Source organism: Electrophorus electricus, chromosome 1 (assembly GCF_013358815.1).
Source record: "Electrophorus electricus isolate fEleEle1 chromosome 1, fEleEle1.pri, whole genome shotgun sequence".
Classification (NCBI taxonomy): Eukaryota; Metazoa; Chordata; class Actinopteri; order Gymnotiformes; family Gymnotidae; genus Electrophorus; species Electrophorus electricus.
Window position 1 is genome coordinate 17,470,684 of NC_049535.1, and position 25,249 is coordinate 17,495,932.

The 25,249-nt window shown below is 45.9% G+C and overlaps 1 protein-coding gene across 5 annotated transcripts in view; it reads right to left on the bottom strand.

Moving 5' to 3' along the window:
* tnrc6c2 (trinucleotide repeat containing adaptor 6C2) overlaps window positions 1–19,205 on the bottom strand; it is a 32,794-nt gene extending 13,589 nt beyond the window's left edge. For all 5 annotated transcript variants that reach the window (XM_027012363.2, XM_027012362.2, XM_027012361.2 and 2 more), the window contains exons 1-4: window positions 18,402–19,205; window positions 11,551–11,651; window positions 10,229–10,253; window positions 3,779–4,048 (exon numbers count right to left, since the gene is read on the bottom strand). In XM_027012363.2, coding sequence (XP_026868164.2) covers window positions 3,779–4,048; window positions 10,229–10,253; window positions 11,551–11,613 — 358 coding nt within the window. In that variant the 5' untranslated portion in view covers window positions 11,614–11,651; window positions 18,402–19,205. The remainder of the gene's footprint in view (window positions 1–3,778; window positions 4,049–10,228; window positions 10,254–11,550; window positions 11,652–18,401) is intronic.
* Window positions 19,206–25,249: the final 6,044 nt, after the last annotated feature.

A 25,249-nucleotide genomic window follows, 5' to 3' on the forward strand; every position in this document is an offset into this window, starting at 1 on the left:
TTGTCCCTTCCGTCTGCTAGCCTCTCTCGAAATGGGACGCCATTTTAGACAAGCAGAAAACAGCCAAAAGAACAAGGCTTCTGTCTACAGCGCGCTGACTCAGACTTCTCACGTCTGCCTTCTCAGGTGCCTTGTAAGCTCTCCTCTCTGCTCGCCTCTGTCTTGGTTACATGGACATCTTAAACATGGTTACGGGTGGGTGGGTGTGAGGAAGATAAATAAATAAAACCAAAAACAGGTTGCGAAATTACCCAGCAAGGCAACTGCTTCTTCTAATCTTTCATTTGCTTCCTTGGGCAGTGAAACAAAAACAGGAAGCCATGTTATGGCAGGAGTGAAGGCAAAAAGCAGTGTGTGCAGGGTGGAGCTGTACCTGGAGAGAACATCTACATTAGCATGATGAGGAGGAAGAGGCAACAGTCGCATGTCTGCTCCCAAACATGTGAGCCTCATCCCGAACTGATGCCAAGAGAGACTGCTGGTGTGTGTGTGTGTGTGTGTGTGTGTGTGTGAGAGAGAGATTCTTTGTGGCTATTTTTAAATTCATTGATCATCTCTATTTTAACCCTCCAGTGAGGACTACCAAAAATAGGATTTACTCATTTTGGAATATGAGGAATAGTGTAATTCCAATAAACAGTTACAAGCAGGGCTCCCCCACTGTGCGTTTATATTAACAGAAACATTTCTAAATGAAATAAAATGCACAAGTAATGACCTTCCCCGGAGACGCTAAAATGTCAGATGTCAAACTTTTCCTGTGCCAGTCATTCTAGCCAAGCTGGCATAGACAGCTTGGTGACAATGCTTTCTCTGAAATACACATTTTAGTTAGTTTGGCCTGTGCAGACCAAAGACACTACTTGTTCTTTCCAACAGCAGTAGGGCATGCATGTGCTTCACACATCTCTCCTGCCCTGCTCATCAGAGCTGAGAGAGAGAGAGTGTGTGTGTGTGTGTGTGTGTGTGTGTGTGTGTGTGTGTGTGAGAGAGAGAGAGAGAGAGAGAGAGAGAGTTGTCAGAAAAAGAGTGAAGGAGACGGTGAGAATATGAAAAAGTAGCGAATGGGCACATGCAAGAGGGTTACAAAAGATGTCAGGATTCCAGAGAGAAGCTGGACAATAATGGCAATACAGCTAATAAAATCAAGTCAGTAGGGTATGATCAGCAGTACTCTTCACAATCAGGTTAACTACTTGGCTGTATGCCTGTAGTTGGTACCCACGAACAGTTAGATACTAATGATTACTAGTGTAATCTAATGGTATTGGCCTAATCCAAGTTTCAACCTCCACAATTACTTGCATGTGAAAAGGTTGCGATTACAAATGTGCTCCATTTAGTAATTAGTAGTGTCAGCAACAGCTAAACTGAGCATTTTTGAGTTAGAAGAGAACAATTCTAATAAGCATAACATATATAAACCAATTGCTGTGTCCGCTATAAGTGTGGTGACCAGTCTCCAGTATTCCTGCTTAAGAGTGACAAACTGCAGGTGCTTATGCAGCCTGCCAATCACAAAGCCTTTTGCAGTCTGTGTCACAACTTAATATTTAAAATGTTAATCACAGTGATTAATGACAAGGCTTGGCATGTAATTAGTCACGATCATTTCATAATTGCCTGATCACAATTATTGGAGCTGACTGCAATGATTTGCTTTGATCGGAATCATTTCCACAGTAATCGGATTTAAAACGCAGACAGAATGCGAATTTGGTGCTTGTCATCACAAAAAACGTATTGAGACAAAGCTTGCTGAACACAAGGTCATCTGCTTCTTTGTTTAAGTGTGGCTAAAAGAATACAATAATCCCAAATGTAACGGTGCAGCTCTGCATTTGATGGCTTGTAGTGGATCTTTAAAATCACTACGAGTAATGAAAGCTTTGTACACTATGTAACATCGTTCAAACTTCACGTCAAAATTATTACATACGTGTCACACAAACATCAAACAGCTTGCACGTGTAAAAATAATCATAAAATAATCAAACAAAAAGACTACTACACAAGCATTCTATAACAATGAAATATATATTTAAAAATAAATAAATCGATAATTGAAATTGTTTGACTACTGTCAGCTAAAAATTCATGACTGGGACAGCTGACTAATTACTACAGGTGCATCATTTATCTGCAGCTGATATATTATTTGCTGATCAGAAAACCTTTTAGTTTATGATTAGATTACTGGAATTTCGACTGAATTTCAAAGGATAAATTTATCTATTTAACAGATTAAACCTAATTTAGGTCATTTATATATTACTATATTTACATGAAAAAATGCTAAATTAGAGGCGATTAGTTTTTTTTGTTAAGTGGTACTTGTGTCTAAATTAATAAAATCTGATATGAAAATTAAAGATTTGATGTTGGAGACTGTAGTTTTGCAGATGTTTTTTTCTAGGGGCTCTCTTATACCCGCACCAGTTCAAGGGAAAAAAAAAGGCACCTAATGTTTGACAAAGGTTAGAATATAACATGTAAAAAAAACTATTTTTGCTCCCATTTGCAATAATTACAATGTATGTTCACAATAATTGTGAAGCCTGATTAACCAGTGAAATGCCTATGAAAAATTAATCAGTGATCCATTTTTAGAGTTCAACATGTCTTACACCCACTGCACATCATATAAAGATTATAGTTTGAACTTGCTTTAAAAGTATGCAAAGGTAAAATTAACAGTAATTTATATTGGTATCAGCCACAATACAATGCCAATTGTTGGTCATCATATCAGTACCAAGAAATTCATTATTGGTGCAACCTTACCAAATACAGCTACAATTTTCTATAAACAATTATAATTATTCTATGTGACATCATTCTTGTACGTGTTATTGTGTGAACAGAAGCACAAAATATTCTGTAGCGACAAGTCAGATGTAAAGTGTACAGCAGTTCCCCAGTGCTAGTGAGGACAGAGGGGGGTGTAAAGCAGACGACATCACACCCCCCACTAGGCTGGACACAGCTTTAGCACCTGCAAGACTGCCAAGCTAGACAGCACAAGTCTACGCGCACAAGACTGGGCTGACAGCTGGGGCAGATGTAAACGATGAAGCAGTAAACTAAAGGAAGACGAGCTAGTGCTTCTCAGTCATACAGCTTGCATGACCTCGGTCTGCCAGACACTTACAAAGTTCTGCAGGGACACAGCGTGTAGTCTAAATGAGAAGCCTAAAGACTGGACATCTCTGGTTCCCAGAGTCCCTTGCTACTATGAGGCTTAGGCCTACAACTTCTTACATCTGCTTTCTTTGGAAAGGCAATCTGAAAGCTGAGAAGTGTCTTGACCACATGCTGTTAAGGTAAGTAAATCTCTCTCATGGAGAGAGTCTATTGACACTGAGCAGAAAAAAAAAAACAACACAATCTCCCTGCTTGCAAAACAAAGCTCCTCCTCTCTTCTCCCCATCTCTTAGCCCAGATGCAGTAATTAGTTTGCACCCAAAACTGCTGGTGTTCGCAGTGGGTGTTTGTTTGGGGGTGCTACTGCTCATTAGTGCTCCACTACTCAGTGTCTGAGCAGGAAACACAGCAGCATGAAAGTAAAGCAGAGTAGAAAAATCAGGACGGCTATTGGAGCAGAACCGCAAAATGACCAGATTTAATCAGGGCCTCAGTCAAAGCTGTTCACAGACAAAAATCCTCTTCTCTCAAAGTACATGCAGGCAGGCAGACACACACACACACACACACACACACAGTGTGAGTGACACAAAGAAAGCCACACAAACACTGACACACACAGACAGCATCTCACCTGCGAGGTGCTCGCTGGTGGGTGTTCTTGGTGGGGACCCAGCACCGGTGCTCTGGCTGAGAGCGGTGGGGGGCGGGGGCTGCCCCCTCCTCAGCAGCTGCCTATGCTCGTGGTGCCTGAAGCGCGGGGGGACCTCTCTGGGCGGGTAGCGCGGGGGACACTGCAGGGCCTGTTGGGGGCTGGGGGGACTGCGGCGGCCATCGCTGCTGCTGCTGGTGGCGTGTGGAGGAGACGGGGCTGACGGGGGAGGGGCCCTGGCAGAGTCTGGCACTGCAGGAAACACCACACCCACACCCACACCCCCAAGCGCACACACACACACACCCCCAAGCGCACGCACACACACACACACACACACACACACACACACACACACACACACACACACACACACACACACACACACACGTTATTGCTGAGCCACTTGATGCGATTCACCGTTGCATCAAAAATGATGACAGAACTTGAGACTGAGGTAATAGCTAGTGGCAAGAGCAGAGGTTTTGGTGCAGGTGCAATTGGGAAGCATGCGGTGAATGCGCATGCGCACTCCCGCATGCATGTGCACTCCCGCACACTCACTCACGCACACGGTGAGGCTGCGTCACCTGCACAGGTAGCAATTCTCAGGTGGAAACATTACAGGGAAACCTGGAGTATGCTGTGTAAATCCCCCTCTCCCCAATACTATGCAAGATGGGCTGTATGTAAGCCCAGGAGTTTTCTCCCTGCCACCGTCACCACTGGCTTGCTCATTATAGATCTGGACCCAAACACCTGTAAAGCTACTTTGTGACAACATGTGCTGTACATAAATTTGACTTTGACGTGCTTCACATCCTAGCCAGTTAAATGCCAACACAGGATGGGCAGGGTGGGATTTTAACGCTGCCAGGAAAGTATCATTGTTCAAGCAAATGTGTCTACATAATTTTACAGGGGGATTATGCTGGAACCAGTCACCTCTGCAGAACTTGGAACTGAGAAAAGGGGTGAATGTGTGGTGTGCCAAGCTGGCCGGGGGGAGGTTGAGGTACACTAAGGAGCGGTCAGTGGCAAATATCTCCCCATAGGAAAGGCCTGGGGCTTTCACCAAAGCCTAAAGGATTAAGATGCCCAGTAAGTAGGTGTACATGCAAGACAAACTGCTACAGGCAGGCAGCCATTGCCTTCATTCTTGAAACACGCACACACACACTGAACTGTATGATCCTCAATCAGAACTTTAATACATGAGCAACAACCGCCATAATAATGCTCGAAACAAAAGCAGGACAGCTTGTCCTAACCTCACTGCACATTTAAATGCTAAGAATCAAGTTACTTAGAACACATACAGCCTGACATCTGTGTGCAATCTCCACCATGCTGTTCTTTGCTGTTTGGTACAGGTGTTACTGCAGCTGCCACCACAGGGGGGCGCTGTGCAGGGGTTAGCGCAGGCAACAGCTCTGCTTGGGCGAACGCAACAGATTAACAACGAACAGATAAACTCCGATTGCATCATAAAACTAACAGTAGAATCTCTCAGAGCGAATTTCAGAAGCGATGAGTGTGGCGGAGATCTCAGAATCACCAGAGTTCCCAATTAATCTGCAAATGAGCCAAATAAAACATTTTCATCTTTGTCCTTTATCTGACACTTTGTTATTACTAGTCTCTCACCCTCTCCCCTACAAAACAGAGGTTGGGGGAGTTCTATAAAAGGGGCCTGAAATCTTGGAGTTGGTGACACACAGTGCCGATTATACACACTTACAAGCTCACACTACCGGCCAATCAGCTCAGCTGGCCTGTTCCCATCAGCCAATCAGACGGCATGCCCATCTCCACCCTCCCTCCCAGCCCAACCCCTCCAGTGCACGCTTCTCTCCTCTCGTCTCGTCTCGTCTCAATCGTTAGACTCATTGTTCAGAGCTGCTCTGGGTCCATTAGAGGAAGCAGATGGACACTGGGGCTTGTGGGTCTGTCCCCTCACACTGCCACAGACAGGCTGCATGCTAGTCTCTGTCCCTGTCTGTCTCCTGTGCTCTTAATACTCACCCAGCCCAGCCCAGCCCAGCCCTCCCACACATTCTCAACTCTCCCTCTCTCTCTCTCCTCTTTTGCAACTGCTTCTCTTCAACACACACCACAAAGCTGAGAGCCGTATCTGTGCATCCGAATTGCAGCGGTGCTCTCAGGCATGGCACCTATTATCAAGGGGCTTGGGTCCTGACTCTCGATTACCTTGTGGAGAGGAAAAAAAAATTAAATGACAGATTAAGATCCTCAGCCAACTTCATAGGCTGGTGTGGGAGGGACTTTGAGGTTTTTATGCGCTAAATCAAGTAAAAGGTCAACTATTTGAAGAGTTCATAGCATAACTGTGGAGTTGCATGCAGAGAGAAAATGTGAAAGGCAGCTCTATGCATAGAGGGGCTTTTCTGTCTTCTTGCAGGAGTTACAGGATCTGGTAAACCTTCCTATTGAGAGGACGGTAATGTGGGAGAGCCCATTCCAATAACGCAGGAATCCCAGCTCCAGCTCTCCAAAAGCAGGGTGACTCCAGCACAGAAGGCACGGGAGGCCAGACGAGTGGGTGTGGCCGGGCTTTTGTAAAGTGGCAGCCTGAAGGCAGGGGTCACTGAAAGGACGTGGGGAGCATGGGAGAGTTTTGCCTTGCCGTTCTCCCTTTCGCCCAGCTCTAACGGAGGGGTCGTTAGAGTGAGGTTTGGGAAAGGGCTGGGACAACGTGAATGTGTCGGTGACTATGAGCGCTGGACTTGAGCCATCTGCCCTGCCATAGAGAAGTATTCACACGTAGCTCTTCACCCTTCACCTCTCACACGACCCTCCGCTGTTAATCGGACGCAGGCAGACTGAGCTGCTGTGTGTGTGTATGTGTTTTTCTTACAAACAGAGACACACGAGAATTGGAGTCAGACAGACTGAATGCATAATGGCTGTACCAGTATGCAGAGTGCCTAGATTAACAACCACAAAAATAGCAGGACATGACATGCTGATCGGACAGCTGAACATGGTTTCCCTCCGTAGGACCATCTGTGCTGCATAACAAAAGCAATTTAGCCTACAATGAACAGAGCCAGCGCCGTCCTTTGGAAACAGACAAACAAAAGGTGGAGCACGCCGAACAGGCTTTAATTACCGGCACCTCACACTCATTCCAGGAGTTCATGGTGTTTATAAATTCCTATGAGATAATAGCATGAACAGAACACTACATGGTTTCTGCAGCCTGTTTGCTGGTGCTTCATTTATCACAAGTTACAGGCTGTTTGAGGTTATGACAGTACACAAGGACTGATAAATGCTAAACACGCACTGTTGACAAACATCTTGATTAATGGGCGCTATAATAAATCCATACAATGCACTTGGACCCTCTTTTCATGACTCATTTCTCCAGTATTTATAAATGTCACCATTCAAATGAGCACTTCCTCTTCCCTGTTGCGGATTAGCTGCTAATTAGGTTGCCATCCATGAGAGTCTGACTCCGTTGTTGACGTAATTAATTAGATGTGAAATTACAAATTAATCTAATCTGAAATCACAGTGTGTCCCTGGCAGGGAGGCAGTCATGCCAGGGCGTGCAAGACCATGTTTAGGCAGGACTGTCACCATGAGCTACTCTCTGTAAAGACAGGGGCAGGTGTGAGTGGGGCATGAGTAACCGCTTGACCCTTCACCTAGGCGCCCTGCCAGCCACTGACTTTGGGTGCGGAAATACCACCGAAATGCCTGCCGTTAAAGGTTCCCCTCACACTGCAGGTGTAGGACACCAACCAACCTCATCAAATTCCATCATGTAAGGATCATGGTGATAAAAGGTTCCCTATCCCCTATATAGGGGCCCTTACGTAGTACCCTACATAGGCTGCCAGCATTCATACCCTACCCAATGCACTACGTGTCAGTCCAGAAGAGAGCCATTTTCGATTCTTCAACATGAGTCCCAAGACTGATGGGAGGTGTTGCTTTTACAGAATTGACCTAGATTTGTTTGCCAAGGCTGCAGAAGAGGAAGACTTGCCCACGTCTTCAGTGAGCACACTCACAAACGTAGGGAACAGCTTGCATGTACTGAGTCGGGCTGTGCGGTGAATCGAGAAGCCTTCTGAACTGGTGACGGATATGCACTGCAGGCCGGCGCAAGATGATACACCGTGCGTGCAAACTAACGGCCAACAGCACTGCACACAGAAACGGCTGTGAACTGAAACATAATCGTCATTGTGTGTAAATTACTTGCCGTGTAGTAGCCTATTATTTGTAATTAATAGGTGTAATAGCCAATAATACCAATTTATAAACTGTTTCTACAGACCAGCTTTTACTTACAAAAGCTCAATTGCATGGCAATAATTGCAGCTTCTCATCCGGTGATGGTTACAGCTAAAGCCACTACCAGTGTTTATGGGCATTCAAACGAGCATGAATGGGGTTTACAGGAGTCAACTCAGTCAGTCTCCTAGAGAGCAGTCAGTCAGTCTCCTAGAGAGCAGGGAGACGGTGTGAGGGACTCCTGCCTGTGATGAACGGGAGGCATGCCCTCCACTACCACTCCATGAGGAGAGCAACACTGCCTGAGAAGAAGCACCCCCCCTCCCATGCAGAGATTCTCCACCCTACGGAATGATAACAGCAAGCACACAAAGACCTGGCTTCAGGCTTGACCTTTCCTGAAGGGGTCGATACGATGTCTTTTCTGATGAATCACAGCAGATGGATAGGTTCCAGGAGGCAGGAATCAACATGTTTTTAAACAGTGCCGGTCAGCTGGTTGAAATCAAGAGAATTTCAAAGGAACAGGGGAGTTCTGGAGTTCCCACCAATCACATAGCAGGAGCCAGGTTTGAGGTTCTGACTTCTCTAAAGGTCAAATCCAAAGTGATGGAAGGAGTATGGCATTTAGTGTCTAAATGTTGGAAACCAGGAGTGTTGCCAGCTCTTCTGGCTGTAAACTCTTCTTCTCCTTTCTCCAATCCCCATCCTTCAAAACAGACTAGAAAAATGTCTCCCTGGATATGACTGTCATCTCTCTTCCCTGTTTCTCACTGTAATTGCCATCACTCTCTGCTGCCCTTTTAACTTGCGGGTTCTTTCTGGGCAATTCTTCAAGGCCCCAGTGAAACGCACCACTTTACCACACCTCCACCTGCCACCTCACTCTCCAGGCCCCCTGGCTCTCCATCTGTCTCCCGCCCCCTTTGGCTAGAGCTGTTGTCCCACTGTATATTACAGAGTCAATGGGTTTCAATGGGTACTCACCTTAGGTTTACGTACACAGTGAAGACATTCTTAATCGCTTATCGGCACTGCTTACCATACTATATTAATCAAAATATTCCCCTGCTTTTTAAAAAGGACCAATTCTGACTCTCATGCCTTCTCTCACTCGCTACTCATATCTGTCTGTGTAAGGGGCAAAGTCGGGCATCACGTTTGAGAAGGGCTAGCACCATGCAGCTCAAAGGGCTACGTCAGGATAGTGTTGGGAACGTCGTCACCATTTTTGAAACTCAAATTTATTTGTGTAAAGCTTCTTATAACCCAAAGCACATGGAAAGCAGCTTTACAGAAATAATCTATACAGAGAATCTGGGTCCAGGCCAAAGCAACAAGGTGAGAAAAAAAATCGTTGAGAAGAGGAAGAATCCTTGAGAGGAACCAAAGCTCAGAAGGGGAACCCATCCTCCTCTGGTCAACACCAGAGAGCAAACCAACACTACAAAATAACATTCCACACCACGTTCACATTTTTTAACCCAAGGAGGAGGTCCATAGCTGCCATGCTATCCACAGGCACAGACACACCACAGCCTAATCATGTGGTGGTCACGGATTACACAGCACACACTTGGGAGCCTCGAGCTTCAAATGTGGCAATAAACCATAATCGTCCAGAATCTGTGCACTCCTGCCTGGGTACCACTTCCAAAAGACCCCAACTGGTCAGGTTTATGGTACCTGTTATGATTTTCTCTCCTTTATAATGACTTGAGCTGAGGCCCTGTCAATGTGCAAGGGCGTATGGAGCATGTGCGAGAGGGTCTGACCCTGGATCAGTCAGTGCTGGACACAGGGTGGAAAAAGACAAGCACAGAACTGTACTAGATATAGGCAGCATGCGAGATCCCAACGCCACACAAAGGCAGGACTTGAAGGAGTCACAGGCCCGCTGCTGCAGCCAGCAGTGTTTCAGAATCCCAGCATGCTTCTCTGGGTACTCCACACACTCCACTGACCATATGCTAATGAAATAAGGCATGCGTCACCAAGTATTAACATAGAGCAGCTAGCCAACAGAGCGGCAAGGCCTCCAGGCTAATGAGTGTTGGCTCCTCTTGCTACATTTACCAGGCATTAAAGCAACAGTTATAATACAGCATGCTTTTGGCTTACTTATTTGGGGTGGGAGGTGGTTAAGAGAGATTTTCTTACCTTTGGCTTTTTGTTGTTCAGCAACCTGCAAAAAAGGGAGTGTTATTAGTACAACACATTTCAGACTATCAGCACAAACATATTTCTTATGAGTAATTTGCATGGAATTTGCATAACATGATGAATATTCATGTTGCTGTACTTTAGCAAGCAGACTAAACCTGGCCTGACATTTGCTCTCATAATAAATCAGAGATGTCAATCTGGGAATTAATTTGAGCTTCTAGCTCTAAAGCAGCTGGCATTCTGGACACTGTAGGGGTGGGTGTTTACACTCATTCCTGTCATACAAAACGAAAACAAAAGCTGCCCTTTTTAAAATTAGCTGATACAAAATTCTGAAACTGAACGAGATCTCTGGCAGAACTTGCAAAGCTTTAGTCAGATCTTGTTGACAGTAATGTCAGGTGCAGTGAACACTACAATTTTTTTTTTTTTTTTTTTTTTTAAATACTAGACATGATGCAACATTTTACTTTTGAGCCCCCATTGCTAACTTTAGGACTCAGACTACAGACAGATAAGCAGCCTGGTTTTGGTGGCTTTGACTGACTAGTTACAGGTGATAGGTACTGACAAAAAAGTAATAGTTTTTGCTCCCCTGACCAATCCACAGTCAGTTTAATGACCTAGCAAAGAAGGCCAAATTACCAAACCATAACCTCGCACAGGCTCAAACACATTCAATGTACTAAACCCAGGAGTTCTTAGGAAGTGTCCAGTTGCACATCCTAGCTGGAATTTGCTAAAGGAGTAGAAACAGATAAACAGTCCCCAGCCTGAACACAAACTGGAGAAGCGGGAGGTAGCCGATGGAGGAACTTGAGAACTCTGTTAACTGCCACTGCTCAGCTCTGTCCTGTGTCTTTATATCTTTAGAGTTCACACCTCCTCCAGAGCCTGGAAGAGCTCAGCACCGTGATGGGGGTTGAACAGTTCGGTCCATTAGTAACGGGGATGAGTCCTGAAGTCAAGGGCTCTTAACTGTGCTGGAACAGGGCACTTCAGACAGGTGCGACATAAACCTTGCTTCAGGCCCCAGTAGGAGGGAAGGCAGACTAAACCAAGGGGAGGAAGACTCATGGCTAAAGGAAACTGGTGCTTGGTTGCTTTTGCAATGCACCTGGGGGGGGGGTACCTGCTTTAAAAAGCAGTTCAATTGATTTAAATGGCTGTTGTCAAGGAGGTGACAAGACTCAGTGAGTTGCAATTCCATTTTTCAGATTGCATTTTATTTAAGAAGCACAGTACGTCTGGACGTCTGGAAAGCGGAGGGAGGAGGAGAGTGAGAGAATGAGAGCGCGAGCGCTACACAAGCTCACCTTTTTCTGGGCAGTGTCCTTCTTTGCTTTGTCTTCTTGCCTTTTCTTTTTCTTTTCTTCCATCAAACGTTTCTCTTCCTGTGATGCTTAGCTTCCCTCAGCTAAAAGTCAAAACAAAAAACACGTTCAGTTGGTCAATTCATGACACGAACTGGCTGTACCACACTGCCATCAACATTGCTCACTTAGTTTTACCACAGGGAGCGAGGTGGGGCCAAAGCCAACCCCATACGCACTCAGAGCAAACCTCTAAGTAGCTGCAGATCAATTCCCTCCAAGGACAGTGTGAAAGTGAGAAAAACCACAGTAGCCTTGCTCTCCAATCTTTTTATTATACAAACTTCACCAGAGTAAGAACGCATTACCCCAAAATACCCTGCATACAGTTTAAGTCTTCATTTCTATTGGTCAAGGTCTAGTGATGCTTCCTGGAAGTAACCAGTGATTTGAGAACAGTTTGGAGGTGTGTCCATACTCAAGGTAGTCCAATGCTGAGTCTCAGATACAAGCTACAGCTGCACAATTAACTGTAAATTAAATGGAACTAATCCAAATGAATGCATAAATTAACAGCATTTCACAAGTAAAACAAAGAAAGGTGTTTTTTTAGAATGCTCAATGCAACACAATTAAGCACCTAATCAGTCAGGACACCTGTGTGCAATACAAGCAAGCTGATCAAGCGCACAGAGACGTGCTCACACACAGCCCCCAAACCAGCCATCAACTGGCCTAAAACACACAAGGTCCTGCCTTTTAGCAATGGGAAGCTTGGAGAAGCTCATCTCAATCTGAACGGAAAGTATAACAACCTTTGAATCCCTCCATTTTCAGACAAGTGTTGATCAGACAGAACGCACACGCAGCATTATCATGGCAGCAACGAGCTGGAAGCCAGCCCCATCATGTTGGACAGCCGCTGTGATATCTGCCAATTAGCCGTCCTGATTTACCCTTTCGTTTTGCCTTTCCCACCCAATGCCATTTGCTGACGGAATCGCCCCTGGCTCCGTCACCCAATCAGAGCAGGGGATGGGAGGGCAATGACTAGTGGTGGGTTGCTCCCGCTGGCTGTGGTCCAGGGAGAGAGGAAATTGGACGGAAGCAGAAGGGATTGGGTTAAAATTACCCGCGCGCCTAGTGGAGGAGGATTTAAAAATACACTGCACCCTTTTGGCGGCTGAAGTTTCCACAGGCCCTCATGCTGTTCATAAGGCAGGCGGACATGTGGAGAAAGGAGATCAGCACACGCCAGCACAGCAGACCCCGGGCACACTTCTACAGCGTGTACTTATGCCAAGGCCGAAGATGGTCGAATCTGTCTTGATTCCCTGCCAATATCTACTTCGCCACAAAAAGCCCACAAGAGTGCCAGTGGCTGTGCCCCCTGCTGATCCTGTGCATGTATGCTGTATGCTGCCTTTTCTGCACAGGTTTGGCTTGCATGGCATGCAGAAGGGAGACGAGGTCAAAGCTTGTGCAGAGCAAGGTGCTTTGCCTTGATCAGGTTTTGGCCCTTTAACCGACAGTTACCTCCAGTAGGCACTATGACGGATTCGAAAATAAACAGCTGTGTCTTCAAATACATATGAGAGAAAATGACAAACACACAGAGAAAGAGAGAGAGAGAAGGATTCGTTTCCTGTAAGAGCTGTGGCACCACAAAACACAAACTGCCAAGCCGCAGCACGTAGGCCCAGGCAAGGTCTTGACGAAAGATGGATTTCTGTTTAGCAAACCATAATGCTGTGTGTGTGTGCGCGCGTGCGTTGGGGGATGATCTGTGAGTATGGCTGCATCACGCTTGGGGAAAGTAATCTGGAGAGCGAACACAAAGTGGAGTGCTGGAGTCAGCACATTTGGGCAACAAGGCACAGGGAAATTAAGGAAACAAAAGAGCACAGCAGAAGCCTGCAAGCAGAAAGAATTAACGCACACGCAAAACAGGACCGAGGTACGAGGCCTGAGGTGGGAGCCCTGGAGACCAGCTCAGCTCAAGTGCACCACCATGCTCGCCAGTGGTAGGAGGGAGTGGAGACCCGGGATGAAATGGGTGTGCAAGGTGAGGGGTGGGGGTGTGCTGGCCAGGTGACAGCACTGTGAGGACCACGAGGGCTGAACAAGGGGGCTGTGTTCAGGTGGGGGTGGGGGTGTTCCCAAAAACAGCACAGAGTTCAGTCAGTAAAAAAGTATACAGAGCTGACAAGAAGAGGTTCCCATAGAACCTGTCGGAGCAGATAGCCAGAGCTTCCCAGAGACAGAGATTGTGATAGCACCAGTTGGAGTGGGCAGACAGAGCTCCCCACCAAACAGTAAAGAGATGATAAGAGCTTCCTCCCACAACCACACAGAGCTGTCTTAGTGCTCCATTAAAAGAAAATATGGTGTCATATATGGCAGTGGCATCTCTGCCATCATGAATTATAGAAGAAATACCTCGCTGCTCTACAGGCGGTCTGAGCTAAGAGCCTTGGAGAATGAAGCACAAAAACGAAGGTACACCTTGATTTGATTTATACATATGAAAAAACTGAATTCAGACTGCTCTTCAAAAGGGGCGATATCAGCACTATTAGACCTAAATCACAGACAGCTGCTTTACTTAAGCCTTCTGAGGTGAAACAATCAGGCAGGCTACACAAACACACAGATCAGAAGAGCAAAGTCGAGAACACCTCCTCAAGGGTGACTCTCCCATACTGCAAAACACAAACACACACTTCGAAGGACTGATCTAATCCACCAGTCTCCCTTGCAGCTAAAGTGGAGAGCTGAACACTGATGTGCGAGTTACATTTAGCATTGAGTTCTAGCCTCGCTGCTTAAATTACACCGCCGATTCACTCATTTAGCTCTGCATGGCGCAACAAATCCAACATCAAGAGTCCTTGATTCATTTATTTTAAAACGCATTAGGAGTGACCTCTGGCTGACGCACTTCACTGAACACCATGAGGGCTTCCATACACTCTCGCCATGAGGAGAGACTGTCACCTTGATGACTGTGCTATGCTACCCCAGCCGGTGAAGCAGGCCCCAGATGTTAATGGCCCAGATACTGTTAATGGCTCAGAGACTGTAAAAACAACCACCAAGACGTGTGGACTGCCATATGCTACCTTCTCTGCATGAGAGTGTAAGAAATGAAAGGAGAAGTCAGGCTTGCTCATATTCAGACTTTCTTCTGTGAAAACCTATTAACCACAAGTGCTTTCACAAAAGGAAGCCAGATAGCATTGCTATGAATACACAAATAAATAAATAAACAAACAAAAAGATGAATTAAAAAACCCACACACCCAGAAGGGTTTAAGACAATTTGAACACAATGATTTTTTCTGCACTCGTATCTAAATGACTGCTTTAAGATGTTACCTGTTCTTTGAAAAATATATCCTGCTTTTGGTTAAAGAAATCTGTCAATTAAACAAACAAATACACCCCCCCCCCCCCCCACACACACACACACGTGTGTGAGTGCCTATCCCAAGAGCCCTGACTGTCTCGTTAAGAAACAGATTAAAGCCATTGAAAAGGCGCTGGTGAAATCTCCCAAAGGAGCAGATATGTTTATAGTTGGAGGCAAGACTAGTCATAACATTCTGGGGGAGATATAACTTCCCAAGATGAGGAACATGAAACTTGCATAGCAACAGGAGGAAACAAATACGGACTGATGTCCAACTTCACTTTTGCTCCCACCTGGGTGGTAGGTAGAGCTCTACTGCTTGACCATTAGAAGACAAAGGGAAAGAGTAGGGGCTAGCAAGGTTCATGACCTAGTTCAAGGACAACTCCCTGAGCTAGGGTCAACACACAGCCTCTCACTACACCGTCCCTCCACACACGAAAGTGCAGATTTCAGTCGCTTACATCAGTGTTTCTGATTCAACACTGAACTAAACAGTTAGCGATGAGCTAATAACGGAAACCTGTGTAGGTTCTGCACTTGGAGGAAGGAAAGCCATAAATTAGTCACTTTCATTTGGCAGTAGAGAGGAATGATTCGTATTCAGATTAAAAGATCTGTGCTAAACACTGGCTAGACCAGGAGCACTTAGCAGTCCTCTAATGCGTCTTTAATAATGCACCTATTTTTATACTGTAAACTCACAAGTCACTTTGAAAAAAGTTACTGCTTAAATTCTAGTGTGGCCATACCGAGTTAACACAATGGTAAAATGTCAGGTGATTTGTTTTTAGGCACTGCCTCCTTAAAGTTACAGTAACTTGTGGAAGCCTGATCTTGAGCTAGCCCATTGGAACCGTATAAAAAAAAAAAAAACCCACATTAGTCCAAGTGCTAAAATAAAGGTTTTCCAATAGGGAATTCCTATTATTCACACAACTTAAATCAACATTCCAATGGAAAAAAGTCAAGAGCATTACATGCTAATGGGTTTGGTTACTTTGGGCATTTTTCCCCCCCTTCACTGAACATGTCAACTTTTCTATGTGTATAACAAATTTTTAAAAATAATAAAATAAAAAAATTAAAATCCAGTCTACTTTGGGTTTTTATCCTTTTCAGAGTGGTAATAGTCTATTATTTTTCCAAATGTCCAAAAACTCTGGAACTCTGAATGATGCTATAGATCTGGCCCATTCTCTGCCCGTCTTATGATGAGCCGATTCCAGCTGGGATGAGACCAGAAGAGCCGGCCTCTGAAGATCAGGCCAGAGAGAACATAGTGTCCCAGTGTCATTACCGCAGCTCACATGCATGGGAATGCAGCTCTACCAAGTTAAAGAAAGCCCCTCTCTTATCCACCCCCACCCCCATATACCCCAAGCTCTACTACAGGGGAAAAAAAAAAAAAGAAAAGAAAAAGATCCTCCCATGACTGGCCGACCACCTGCTCTGGAGCAGTCCGAGTTTAAGAAGGTTTTGTCAGCTTCTGCCCGCCGTCTAGAGCACCCAGTCAGGCGTGACACGCACGACTGAATCACTTAGCCAAGTGACAGAAGCTTTCTTAGCCTTTTCATCTGGCTGAATGCAGCCCTAATGTCCTCTGCCCTGAGCATGACCCCAAGGCTTGCTTTCGTTGGGAGGATGTGTGTGTGTGTGTGTGTGTGGGGGGGGTGTTGGGGTTGTTGCGGAATGGGACAGGGGTGCCCTTACCCTGGGAGAGGGGCCCTAACCCTGAAAGAAAGGGGGCCCAGGGCTGGCAGCTGGACCTCACGAGACAGGAGAGTGGCTGGAGCTGGCGTGATTTACAACAAGAGCTGAGAATCAGGCCCATATGAGCACTCAGGGAGCAAAGGCATTAGGCATTCTCAGCCATGTCCCCATCCATTTAATCTCATTTCATCAACCCCAATGGAGTGTGACGGCCAGGAGAAGGAAAACAGATCAAAGGAAGAAATTACACTCTTTCGTTTAGACCGTGATGGAGACACCAAACACACACACACGCACGCGTACATGCACCAAATACGGGAGGACGGCTTGAAAGCAGAATGCAGCAATGAAAGATGACAGTTCAATCAGAAGCCCAAAACTGAACCGAACAGAGGAGTATCAAGGGGAGGAACAGCAAAATCAGTGGCGTTTCCATTCCAAAAAAAGAGTCTTGAAAAGGGAAAGGCCTGGAGATAGAGCAGGTGGTGGTCTAAAGTCAACGAACAATATTCCTATGGCATTCACTAAGAAAAAGCAAACACAGGTATTTTACCCAAAGCTGCTCAATAACAGAACACTAGAAAATTTACACGGAACATTAGGAATACTAGGAAATTTAGGTAATAAAGTGCAACATGAGGAATAGCCAGTCACAGATTTGTGAGGGGACTTGCATTTCCAAATGAGAAGCAGGCACCGCTGCAAGACCACGAGTTGGTGAACGGCACTGAAACGAGCTCAGAGTGATGAGGAGCTCCCAAATAGGCATTTAACTTTTACATTTTCTGGTGAATATACTTTTGAGTCCAGCAAGTACTGAGATTTAACAGTTTCCCCCCCAAAACCGTTCACTACATATAAACGAAATCCTTTATCGAACAACTCACCTTCATGCAAAACAAGACCGCACATCGTGAAATTGAAACCATTAGCCCTGCCCAAAGGAAGAGCCGCCAAGAAAAAACCAAGCAAATATGCAACATGAACGTTTTATCGCTTCGCCAAGTGTTACTGAATCTACGAATACTGTACGACGTTATGGCGCAAAGTGTCTTCATTAGTTTACATATGATTCTTTTAACCGGTCTAGTATAGAGGCGATTAAAACCCCGTCTGCTTGCTCGGCTACATGTCACCTTTTCATCATACCGTTAGCCCATGCTTCAGAAATGTTCTGCAAAACATCAGGAGCCGTGGCACATGAACTGGGAGTAATGAAGAACCATGTCTGATGGCGTGTGCGCTCGCATTTTTCGAGCGCCGAGTTTCATTTCGGAGAAACAGAGAACGCACTGCGGCCAAAGATTCACCCCAGAACTCAAACCCGCAACGTGACTAAAAGCATTTCATAATGGCGTAACTACCAATGTCAACTTTTTGGACGCATTTGCGCAATTCAACATATTGTCTTTGCAGAGCAACAAAGGACAGATGACAACTATGCATCACTGCCAATAACGTTACAATACAACACATGCATTTAATACATAAGCTACAGACGTAGCTGGGTGGTCTCGCCAGGTAGGTACTAGAGTAAAGGACAAAACCAGCGGGGAACAGCTGTAGCGTTCGTATGACCATCTGGAGTTAGAGGACCAAAACAACACTGCAACTGACAACTGCAGAGAAAATGTCTAAAGCGTATTACATGAAGCGAACTAACCTAACAGTAGTTAGCAAGGTAGCGAGCTACGCATTTAGAAAGGGGAGGTTAAGTATCCCAGCTTACCTTTGTAGTTACAACTTGGGCTTTGGCAGCGCTTGAACAATCGTTGCATGGCGAAAAGTGACGCAGAAAGGCAATTTTCACGCGCCTCTTCACCCACTAAAAGGTACCCGTAACGCCACTGGCAGATCCGAGGGGCTGGCTGGTCTGACTGGGACCTGAGCGCGGAGAAGCTCAACTTCAAGTGTCCAGCGTGTCAACAGAAAAATGGGCAAGAAAACCCACCACGCACAAAACAACTAGGTCAGGTGTGTTGGGAGTCGAGACAGCCCGACGTCAGGGAGTCTGGATGGAAACTCTTAACACTCACTAATAGCCAAACAGTCGCACGCCTCCCTACTGCATTTAGTAAAAGATCAGAAAACACGAACGATCTCACTAGACACTACCAAATACTGTTACTCCCTTACAAGAGGAAAAACATTTATATCGACGTAAATATGCAATTATTCAAGTACAGTGGCATAGGTTGGTCTTCAACTATTATGATGTTATATCTACGGTGCAAAATAAAGAAATGGGGAGGTATGAAGCGCCTCTGTCGTGATATGTAGGCTTCGTAAGCCCGGTGATGCTAACGCGCTATCTAGCGAGCTAGCTCAATAAAGTGCAGAGAAGTCCGCTCTCTGGCGTACAAGTTGGCGTGTGATTTCGCTAACACGACCAACAGTTATGCGACACTTTCGGAACATGTCAACATCCGAAAATGTTTTTGTTTTTTTTTTAAAAAAAAGACAACCAAAAATCTCAAAATATCCAGCCGTAAAACACAGAGCGTCCAGAGGAAGCGTTACTAACATTTCTACATCAGACCAGCGCATCCTCCGCAGCCATTTTGTTTTAGCGTCTTGTACCCGACCAGAAGGAGGCGGGAAAGTCGCTGTCCACGTGACGCGCCGTGACCAAATAAGGAGGAGTGCTTTCCCCTCGAGCTCAGCCCGTGACGCAGCTGACACCGTCCCGTGTCGAGCTAGCGTGCTGGATATTTATGCGCCCTATGACACTGAGTATGTAAACATATCGGCGTTTTTAATTTTAAGCGTTTACATAAAAATACCAGGGCAGCGCACTGAGTGTAGATTACGTTTCTATCGTGGAATCACAGTAAAGCAGCTTTTTAAAAAAAATTATTCATTTATTTTTTTATAAAGACGTTGACAGTGAAATGGCAGGGTTTTTAAATACACTGTCACTCCTCGTGACTCCACAGACAGTGAAAAATAAGATAAATGAACATCTTAAATGATATTAAGCAAAACGCACCACAAAGCATTGCTCCAGCAGGAACCACAATAGGCTACAGGGTCATTTTCCAGTCACCTGCACCGTGGTGTCTGCTGCGGCAAGATGCATGAAAGCGCGTTTAGCAGCGCATTGATTATGAATTTAGATCTGCTTCTCCGGTCTGTCTGTTGTGCTCCGGAATGATCTAAATGCAGACGGTGACCGCTGTCTCCACACAAACTGACATTTCCAGAGGCATTGCTTGATATAAGAAAAATGACTTGGGCAATTATATCGACCACAAGAACCCCAAACAGGACCCAGCCATGACGCAGAGGCTGCTGTATTTAGATAACAGAAGATTACACTTGTCTGGCTTGCTCAACATACAATGAAAAGACAACAATGCACTATGTATTTAAAACACACCGTATTTGATATTGAGCCCACAGAAACTGTATAAACAATAAAAAATCTATCATAAAACTAACAACCTTTAAAGCTTCAGCAGAGTGGGTTTATAATGGCTTGTTGCATTAGACTCCTGTACTGCGAGTGTTTATAGTGTACTGATATGATAGGGCAGTGGGAGTATATTTACTCCAGCACTGTGACAGCTAATCAATGGCACTGTGGAAGAAGCCCTAATAAACATCTAAGCCAAACAGACAGACAGCTGCAGTGATACATCCTGGACCTTGGCCTGACCTTGGTCTGACCCCAATACAGGACATGGAATACAACGAATAAACAAAAGTTGGGGGGGGGGGGGGGACACTGGGGAGAGGCAGGGAGAAATTGAGTGAGTGAAGGGAACAGAAAGACAGAGAGAAAACGGACAAATTGAAGATGTGCTACAGTACTGATTCTCAGAGCAGCAATTATTGAAGCTGTTTTGACCAGAAAAAGGGAGAGAGAAAGAGACAGAGACAGAAAAAGACAGAGTGAGGGCAAGGGAAAGTAGCAGGGGATGGGAGAATGATATAGCAGGGGTTTCTAGGCTGCTCTAATTTCCCCAGGGAGGACAGCGTGCTGGCATAAAGGCCAGCCATGGAGGGAGGACGAGAGAGAGAGAGAGAGAGAGCGAGAGAGAAAGCATTAATACACAGAAAATAGAGAAGAGCACTGGGAGTAGTACCAATATTAGCCTATTTCTCACCCTGCCACACTGCGAGAGAGCATGGTCTGCAAACGCCTGCTCTGATCCATGAAGCGATTGTCACTGAATCAGTTCCAACAGCCTGGCTGCACAAGCAAGGCGGTGCAATCTCTCAGTGTCTGACTTTAACACACAACAAGGCTAAAGAGCGGTTGTGCGGTAGGCTACAGAATACAGCTCACTAGTCTCCCAGACACATCCAGGCCAGCAGCACATGGAGCAGCTCCGACTGGAGCCTGAGTCTGAGCGGAAGAACCTCCTGCTGCTACTTATGTGCCTCCTGTCCATTGGGACATGGTTGCTACTCACCATTACTGTCATCTACTGTTACTCTCTTTCTGTGCATAAAAGAGAAAACTATTTATTCTTTATGTTTATTAAAAATTTATTATTTCAAATACAGAATGCCATAAGCAACATATGGAATCCCTCTATAAAACCACGGTGCACTTGGTAAAGGTGGAAACCTTTTTTTAAATTGATACGAGACCGTGTGAATTACCGGATATTCTCTCACTTTCAAACAAGCTCCAGCAATGTTAGCAAGTGTTCTCACATCTCTCTGCCAACATACAGCAGTAAATATAATCAAAACAATAGCCATTCAATCAAAGCCTGAATTCTAATGCCTTTCCAATGCATTTGCATTAGTGTCCCTGGTGACTGTATGAGTCACTAGCCAGCGGAAGGCTAGGGCAGGTTTATATGTCGCTCTGAAAAAGGAAAGGTTCATCAGAATTATTGCACACTTAAGCTTAATTGATTGCCTTCATGAACCTAAATGAATAATTAAGTGGTAACAAGCCTAGTTCCTCTTCCATCAGTGAGAGAGGGCAGGAGAATACAAAGACTGCAGGGGAGAGAGAGCTGTCAGTCAATTAAGAAAACCCCACTCAAAACCCCACTCTCCTTTGGCGCCTATACATCACAGTAGCAGATCATGGGAAAGAGTCGGACTGGGTTTACTGTACACCGCAACATGCAGTATGACTGCGTATATTTATTTAGTGGAACATTGACCCAAACTGTGCACTGAGCTTCCTAAAAGGACTGGCAGGTACGTGGGCCTGAGTGCACGGAGCAGGAGAAGCAGAGTCCATAGCAGCAGGGAGCTGCAAAGAGAGGGTGGGAGATAAAAGGGAAGACAGAGAGAAATGGGATGAGGGACAGATGATATGACAAATGAGGGGAGAGTAAGGGCTGTGAGGGCGGGGCAACGGGACAGAAGTGCCACCCCTGCTCCCCAATTACGGTGGGTGTCAGGAGGATTGATTCCACATTTTTGTATTATACACACGCATGCGTGCATGCATGCACACACACACATGCACACACACATTTATGCACCCCACCCCCCGTAATGCACAAATAGAATATAAGCTAAAGTGGAAAGTATGCCAAAAACACTAGTGTTGAGGTCCGCGTCTGTGATCTGTCACTTTCTGACTTTTCCATCAGTGAGGATGCAACCATCTGCCTGCAATGCCCTGTAAGAAACTCCATGTACCCACTTCCAGTTTACATTCAGCCCCAGAACACTCATCATGTTGCACAACAGAATAATTCAATGCAAATGTCTCACTTTCTGATCACTTTCACTTTGGTGATCTAAAGCCTCAGATCCATAACACATAAGCCAAGGAGGGAACCGGCAGCAAAACCTGGCGCTTGGAGCAAAAGCTCCTGGGGAAGCCAAAGAGGGAAGGTGGAAGAGGAAGCCGCCCTGCTCTGGACAGCCCCGGATAGTGGGGCGATAAGGGAAGTGCTCACTGATTACGTTTTACAAGAGTGGGCATCACCGACCCACGGTCTGAGGAGCGGAGGGGATGCACGGAGCCCCCGGGGCTGAGATCCGCACGCACGCCTCCTCCCTGCAGTGGGATTTAATGATTTAACTCATCAGCACTAACATGTGAAATCACAGCAGCGAGAGTAACACATGCCTCCTGGGTTTTTAGTTTGTTTGTCTTTGGCTTTTGTTTGTTTGCTTTGGTGGGGGTTTTTTTTGTTTTGTTTTGTTTTGGTTTTTTGTTTCTTTGTTTTAATCAGGCAGAAGCCGCAGCATACAGCCCAAACAAAGCTGGACCGTAGCCTGTGTCTGGGGACTGTCAAAACCACAGCTGGTTTCGAACTGGCTCATGGACCCTCTTTTCCACATGCCAGTATTTATTGGGCTGGAAGAAGTTAAAACAGACCCCAGACCCTCTTAGCACTGACTTAGAAAACGGAAATCTAAACGTATGGTGGATGAGTATTTAAAAGTCCCAACAGATGCTTCAAGAATGTTATGGAGAGAGCATGAGGGGATCAGGGGTCTTGAAATACCATTTTCCAGTGTGTGCAGGACATTTTTTGCTATGATTTTGACAGATAAATAACGGCAGCGTGTGACATGTCTGTACTGTCGGAACCTGTTGGTGTAAGACTGCCAACCGAGAGAGCAGCTCGAGCTTGGTGAGGGGTCATCACTCGCCGGCATCCTTTCTGTCGCTTCTCTCTGTCCCTCCTCTCTGTCCCTCCTCTCTTTCTCTGTGACTGTGCATCAGGGGTCAGTCTTTCTGTTTCTCTTTTCTTCCTTTTTTTCTTCGGTGCTCCCTACTTCCAGCCAGCACGCAGACACCCCCTCCCACACACACACACCCACACACACCCACAAACACACACCCACACAACCACACACACACACACACCCACACACACACACGCTCACTTATGGTCTATGAAGAGTCATGAATCTTTCATGCTGCTGCTCACTGTAATCCCTGAGGCGTGCTCCCAGGAGACACACACACACACACACACATGCACGTTCTCGTCCATCACCTTACATCAGGAGAGATGGGGGCAGAGAACAGGAGAGAGGCACAATCAGAGAGCGAGAGAGTGATGGAGAGGGGGAGGGTAGAGAGAAAGAGAGTCAGAGTAAAGGAGAGAGGGAGAAAGACAAATTGAAGGTGTGCTTCTGGACTGATCTTCAGAGTAGCAATTACTGAAGCAGTTTTGACCACCTGGGAGGTAGTGGGGTGGGGGTTTAGGGAGCAGGGTTGCCTTATTTCTCCAGTTCCCTGGCAGCTACGCCCTCGGTCTTTGAAGTGTGTTTCAAAGATCTCTAGTTTTTTCACATCGTTTTCTCACTTTCACACACACACACACACACACACACACACACACACACACACACACACACACACACACACACGCGCGCGCGCGCACACATATTATGCCACTGACCCATTCTAATTTAAATCATCTTTCAATGTCTTTAGACCAATACCAATACCAAGACCACTCAGGAGATAACTGTCCATCAGAGGGAACGTATCGAGAAGGTCAATACAACACCACCACTAAAGAAAATGCACTTTAACCTCACAGTGGAGAACCAATTTGCTCATTATTTTAAGCAAAAGAAAAAAATACCAATCTAAATATACAACACAATCTGAGAGATGAAAAAGCAAAACCTTGTCAGTCTGTTCCAGGAGCAGATGCAGTGCACAGGTGCAATGCCAGATCCATCTGTTTTCTTCTACACATCTCACAGACCCTCTAAAGCACACGAACATAGCAAAATCACATGGAACCCCATCTGAACCTGATTTGAAACCCTTTTGCATAGCAACACAGCCATAAGAGGAAATGGCTGGTTGCTTGGTAGGACAGGCAGGTGGGATGTGTCGGAGTGGGGGAGCAGTGTAGCAGCGCCACGGAGAAACACAGCCGCACTGAACCGCCAACTGTGGGGTTCCACGACCTTCCTCACCTGAGCTGTGTGCTTACCCACCCACACTACAGAACCCTGACTCTGTGTGTGTGTGTGTGTGTGTGTGTGTGAAACTGCTATGTGTGAAAAACAATCCTTTGAAGTTGGGGGTGTGGGGGTGTAAGTAACCTCATTCTGGGAGATCAATACATAGATAGCGAGAGATAGAGAGATAGAGAAAGAGAGAGAAGGGTCATTGAGAAATGTTTTTAAAAGAAACAACCTCCTGGGGATTCGGGGGGGGGGGGGCAGAGAATAAGAAGGTAAAAAGTGAACGTGTCATTTTTATAACAGTGCTCACTGGTGATAGTTCAGCGGCTTTTCTGTGGTTATATGAAGCCTGAGCTCAGGTGTGTGTGAATATGCAGGACTGCGCACAGATCTCCTACGTGATGGTGGAGAGCTATCTCTGAAACACACCAGGGTTATGCTTCAGTCTGGGCCGACGTGCACGCTTGTGTGCGTGCGCGCGCACGCATGTGCTAGTAGGTGTGTGTGTAAGCGTGGAGATATGCGGGAGGAACCGTGTGTAGAGGGGAGATGAGATGGCGTGTGTGTGTGTGAGTGTGTGTGTGTGTGAGTGGCTCTAGCTGTAACCTCGGAGCGCTGGCTGTGGTCACCTGACCACCGCAGCCTGCAGAAGACATATGGAGGAAGGGGAGGGGCAGTGCCAGTTTCACACCCCTGCCTCCGCCATTCCCTGCT